Source organism: Malaclemys terrapin, chromosome 3 (genome assembly GCF_027887155.1).
Source record: "Malaclemys terrapin pileata isolate rMalTer1 chromosome 3, rMalTer1.hap1, whole genome shotgun sequence".
NCBI lineage: Eukaryota > Metazoa > Chordata > Testudines > Emydidae > Malaclemys > Malaclemys terrapin.
This window is the reverse complement of record NC_071507.1, coordinates 21,631,501-21,637,500: the sequence shown is the minus strand read 5'-3', so window position 1 is coordinate 21,637,500 and position 6,000 is coordinate 21,631,501. Positions and strand designations below refer to the sequence as shown.

Below are 6,000 nucleotides of genomic sequence, written 5' to 3'. Positions count from 1 at the left end.
CGAGCTGCTTCTAGATTAATGCCAAAGCCATAGTCTGGCCTTTCATTTTCAGTTAAGTCCTCCTCCTCTTCCTCTTCTTCCTCTTCCTCTTCCTCCTCGTCCTCTTCTTCTTCCTCATCCCCATTTTCCGGAATCATATTGGGGTCATTTTCACTCTTAAACTTGGCCACGACAGATTTGAGAGCACTACTTGCGCTGCCGACGAGATCACTGGTTCCAGGCTCTGGGGAGCTGGCTGTGGAGAGCCCGTCATCTGACTTGACGGTCATGGGGGATGACTTGTGCATGTGTGTTTTCATGTGACGCTTTAGCTTGCTGGCCTGAGTGCATGCGTGGTCACAGAGGCTGCACTTGTAGGGTTTTTCTCCAGTGTGGCTTCTACGGTGTACTACTAAATTACTCTGAAACTTGAATGTTTTCCCACAAAATTCACAAGACTTGGATTTTATTGGAGGCTGGGAAGGAGGAGGGGCTGACTGAAGAGGAGGAAGGGGCGGTGTTGCCAGAAATGGTGGCTTGCTGCCTGGCTGGAATGGCTGCAGTAACCTTTGCATAGGGCTGGGCCGGCTTGGTGACAATGGTGGACTGGAGGTGTTTCCAGCTAACTCTCTAAGTCTCCTGGAGAAATCCATAGCTGGTGGCTCCATAGCCATGGGGTTCAGTCGCAGCACCCTGTCAAAGGCACTAGGGTGATGGGTTGCAAGAGCCATTTCTTCTGCACCCAGACGTTCTATGCGATGTGGATCCAAATGATGTCTGGGGGGAGGGCTAAACAAAGGAGGTGTGGGTGGAAAACGCCCTTCTCCAAGACCTGAAGCCTCTCTTGATACTGACCCAGGTATTCTTAGCAAGTTAAAAGGATTATTGTCTGCAATATGAATCCCATGGAGTGGTGGCTGTGAAGGACATTCTGCACCTAGTCCTGATGGGATACCAACCCGCGGTGTCAGGGGACTTCCATGTTCGCTTTCTAAGTAGATTCTTAATCCGTGAGTATTCTGTGCGTGTTGCAAGAGAAACCATGCACTGTTGAAAGGCTGTTTACAAGTTGTACACGTGTAGCTGCTGGGCTCATCTTTACCTGCAAAATAATACAACAGCAACATAAATGTTTAATCACTGAATTGCTTATCAATGATTGATGGTTGTTGGTTTTTTTCTTTCTAATCTTTCTTTTCCCTAACATTAAATCTAAACTGGAGAAACAGAATACTAACTAATGAGTAGTTATGGGGGAGGGGAGTTTGCACATTTAACCATATCAAATCTGAACTGACTTCCTGCCTTTTTTCTTTCCCTAACAAACAGAAGAGTATGTGAACAGGTAACAGTGTTAAAGATCCATCAAAAAGATGATTCAGTAAATTCATTCTAATTATGGCTCCATAGATACCTTGGTCTTACTTCACTAATATTTAAAACGAAAAAAAAAAAAATTAAAAATAATTTTATGACAGGTATAATGCAAAAACATATACACTGGTTCAAAGAAGCAGCCCAAAGTGCAACGATAGCTAAGGAAGATGAGAAATGTTAGATTATCATCCTCCTCATTATTCTGAGAGACTAACAATGTGTAGAAAATTAGACAACATCTCATGCCCTTAGCAGAGCGTCAGCTTCAAGTGGGGGGAAAAAAAAGAAAAAGAAAAAAGGAAGACGAAGAAACAGAAAGATGCAGTTCAGCTAGTCCAATATCTGGGTAGTAGCCAAGAGGCCTGGATGCACGGCCCTGTTGGAGTCACATTATTTCTCTCACCCTGAAAAGAATTTGAGGATGGTAAATGCCACTTTGGCAAGTAGCTAACTAACTCTAATTCATGATCATTTATTTTCAGAGATAACCCGGACATTATAAAAGAGCAAGTGACTAATAAATAACTAAACAAAAAGCTAACTAATAATGGCACAAGAAAGCAGCCACAACTAAATATACTGCAAAACAAGGAAAATGAATGACTTCTGAAGGGTGGTAGGCAAGGGATCATATGAAATCTGGAGGAGGCAAGTGTATTTTTATTGAATGCTGTAATTTTAAGAATAATCCAGTTTCGCCAGAGTAAGTATTTTTCACTGATAACTGTTGGTAAATTGAAATTAGAACAAAGATGAGAACAAAAATTAATGTTCAATCCAACCTGACAGTTCTCATAGAGTTGCTAGCTAGTGATTTAAAAACAAAAGCTCTTGAGGTCTGCTCCGGAACAAAAATATAACGGTCTTCAAAAACAAGCCAGGCTTACAATGGTATTTGACTGCATAATGTACTCCTGGTCTGACCTGTAATTTACTTGACGATGCATTTATAATCTCACTCAATATAACCCACTCGTGGTTAAAACCTCTTTACAAAATTAGATGGTAGATGCCTGAATTAGGTTTCAAACAGTTGCCTAATGTGGAGGGGGAGGGAGGGAGGACAGAAAGATTTGGAAAGAAAATTTCGACATTAGTATCATTTTATAAGCAACCTTCTTGTTTTCCTCCTCATTTCAAAGAACAAAAAGAAAAAGCTTTATAAGAATATTTTCATTATATAATGTATTGAATAATGATTTGTGAATATGACAGACAGGCAGCCTATAGTTCTGGCTATAGTGACCCATAGCCGTTTTTCCTGGTGCCTTCAGGTTCCTCTATTATTATACATTTAGTCTGACAATCTGAATTGGATGAGTAAAAAGAGATTCAACCACTGATAGCAGGCATTTAACACTTTAGTCACTTAAAAAGCCCTTGGAATAATATTTAACATTTCATTCTTCAATTGAAGCCAGCATTTGAATAAAATGCATTACGGTGTTTAGCGTGTGCCGTGAATACAGGCATAGATAAATATTTAAATCTGTTGGAAATAGAACAAAATTCAGTTGGACTTTCATATTCCTGTGCTCATAAAGACTTAAATGTGAAAATTTCATTTATTTTGCTGTCATAAAGTGGAAATTTTTAACAATATACCGCAAACTACATGATCAGGCTACAGTATGCTAACAATATAATGCTACCCCTGCTTCTCTATTTTATATATTAGGTCAGAGAAAATGGCATTTTATCTTATAATGAGGATACAACATACAGTTTTCACTATCACATTTTAGTATTCCCATCAACTAGATATTCTAGATCATAAGGGCAGCTAGTGTAATCATAATGTCAATGAGAAGGGCTGTTACGACTGAGACTAAAGATTACATGGAAAAAGCTGCTTTGAAACTGGTAATTATTACCAGTCCACTAATAGCAAATGATGCATTACAGTTTCACCATATAATCTGTATTTCACTCAGCTCCTACCAGTGCAGTATATTATATTATAGTACTCACAAATTTTAAATTCCTAAAGTACAGTCATCAATAAATGTGTTACTTGCCATCATTTGCAAAATTACTTTGTTCCTAACATCTTCGACTGTTATAAAGACTAGAATTGATTTCCTGCATGGCAAAATTAGGGCTACATTGATTTACTGAAGTGTAAAATGTAATATTATTCTTCATTTGCTTTGAAGAAAAACAAGTTTTCAATTCACCATTCATGTTTGGTAATCAGGATAATAATTTAAATTTAAAATAATGCTTATTTACATCACTTGTCTAATCTTAACCAATCTAACATTTTCAATGGAGCAATATAAAATGGGAAATAAGACAAAGCAGTGAAACAGTTAAAATCCACCAGTGATTTACCTCCTGCTTTGAAAAAACACAGTTTCTAATTTGTCTATTAGTGCTTGATTAATAATGGGAGTACTTGTGGCACCTTAGAGACTAACAAAATTATTTGGCCTTTCAGAGTTGGTAAGACAACTCCCACCTGTTTATGCTCTCTGTATGTGTGTATATATATCTCCTCATTATATGTTCCATTCTATATGCATCCGAAGAAGTGGGCTGTAGTCCACGAAAGCTTATGCTCTAATAAATTTGTTAGTCTCTAAGGTGCCACAAGTACTCCTGTTCTTCTTTTTGCGGATACAGACTAACACGGCTGTTACTCTGAAACTTGATTAATAATGAAGGCTATTGACTGACCATATTACTACCAAGAGGTATGTTCCAGCCTGATGCAGGCTTGCCAAACTATAAGAATTATGGCAATAATCCACATACTACCACCGAAGGAGTGAGAGTTGTATTTAAACCACCACATTCTGGGTACAAAAGTCCCTATTTTCCCACTCAGTCAGGCTAAGCTCCTGTTTTTGGACACTATGCTGCTCCCATTGATGTCAATGACAAAACTCCCATTGACTTCAGTAGGAGTAGGGGCAGGCCTCCAATTTTACTCACACCAACCAGTACTTACTTCACATGTTAGACCCATTCATTTTAGTGGGATTAGTTGAAGGGCACGGTACTACTCATTCTTAATAAGGGTGACAAAATCAAGACCTAGAAGTAAAAATGTGAATAAACAAGTCAGGCCAAACCCTTGTTTTTACACACCCCTGACAAGCCAGAACCACAAGTGGAATCAAGGAGGCCCCAATCCTGCACCTCCAAAACGTATGGGGTTCCAGTCACACTACTAAAGGTCTCCACTCATTGAGATGCATTAAGGGTATCGCAGGGTGGGACCAGAATTCTTTCAGTGCATACCCCACTGATCCACCCAGACCCTATGCACCTCATGCCACTCAGATTATTGGTGATCCGGTAATAAACCTGGGTTTGGGGCTATTGTGCGAGTGCTCTTGGTCTGGCCAGGATACATGCACTAAACTATTACTCGGTACCCATTCTCAGGCTAAATCTGAAGAGAGATGGATTATGGCTGAATTTTTTTCCAGTTACCCATTGTTCTGACATCCCCATGCAGAGCTCATGGTCACTAGAGGGATAAAATGACAGATTAAACCTAAATGCAGCCCATATCCAACCCAGCCAAAGCACACCAAACAAATCAAAGGACACTGCACAATAAATCAAACTGCTTCAGGCCCTCTTGGATTTCTTCCTTGCCATTATTGCAGTACCCTGGCAGACCTCAATATGCTCTAGCAGTGCCTCCCACCAACCCTACCTCAACAAAAAAATTATTGGACCAGAAGTCTGATGATCCATGGGCCAAGGCATGGCTTGGATCTTCACATTAATGGGTCCCACTATAGTCCACCCTGTTAGGGTCACTAGAGACACCATGAAATCCCACACACAGGTGAGAAGTTAGCCTAGGAAGGGAAAGATAGGCAGGATATGGGCATGAGTAAAGGTAGCAATTTAAGGGTATGTGATCATAAAACATAGAATCATTGAATCATAGGTCTGGAAGGGACCTCGAGAGGTCATCTAGTCCAGTGGCAGGACTAAGTATTATCTAGACCATTCCTGACAGGTATTTGTCTAACCTGCTCTTAAAAATCTCCAAAATAGAGAGGAGGAACATGAGAGGAGGAAACTGGATAGAAGTTCCACAAAACCTGAGGGCTGGTTCAGGCACTGCATTGTGAGTGTGATACATGATGTTATCCCATGCAAAGCAGTGCTGCAATTCCATCTTGCAGCATTGTACTGATTTGGATGAGATAGGCAGAAATACCCCCATTTTCCTGTCATATAGGACAGTCTAGAGAGAGAGAGCACCACCAAATGCACCTTGGACTCAAGCAGGGCTTGAGCCCAAGTCTTCAGTGTGGAAGGACTAGTGTATTAACCCACTGCTAACCCAGACAAGCTTTCAGGAGAACTTGTGAAACCTGAAACAAGAAACCTTTGTAATTTCCTTCATGATTTTTTTTAAAATACACTCATTTTGAGTTCAGCTCTGGGGCAATGAACATGTATTCTGCAAAGCCACTTTCAGAGGAGGAGCCACTTCCATTACACCTTGTGCCATGGAGAAACCATGATCTCCAGCCTAAGGGCTCCCAGAGCTCGGGACGCTCTCCTGTGGAATCCAGGTCCCAGGGTGGAGTCTCAGGCACAGCAAACAGTGCTGATCGGAAACACAAACAACAGCTCAGAGAGTGTTGGCTCAATGGACTGGAGACAGCTGGG

General features: G+C 40.6%; 1 protein-coding gene across 4 annotated transcripts in view; it reads right to left on the bottom strand.

The window, feature by feature from the left end:
- BCL11A (BCL11 transcription factor A) overlaps positions 1-6,000 on the bottom strand; it is a 101,533-nt gene that overhangs the window by 12,519 nt on the left and 83,014 nt on the right. For all 4 annotated transcript variants that reach the window (XM_054022509.1, XM_054022513.1, XM_054022508.1 and 1 more), the window contains one exon: positions 1-1,081. This exon is cut by the window's left edge. In XM_054022509.1, coding sequence (XP_053878484.1) covers positions 1-1,081 — 1,081 coding nt within the window. The remainder of the gene's footprint in view (positions 1,082-6,000) is intronic.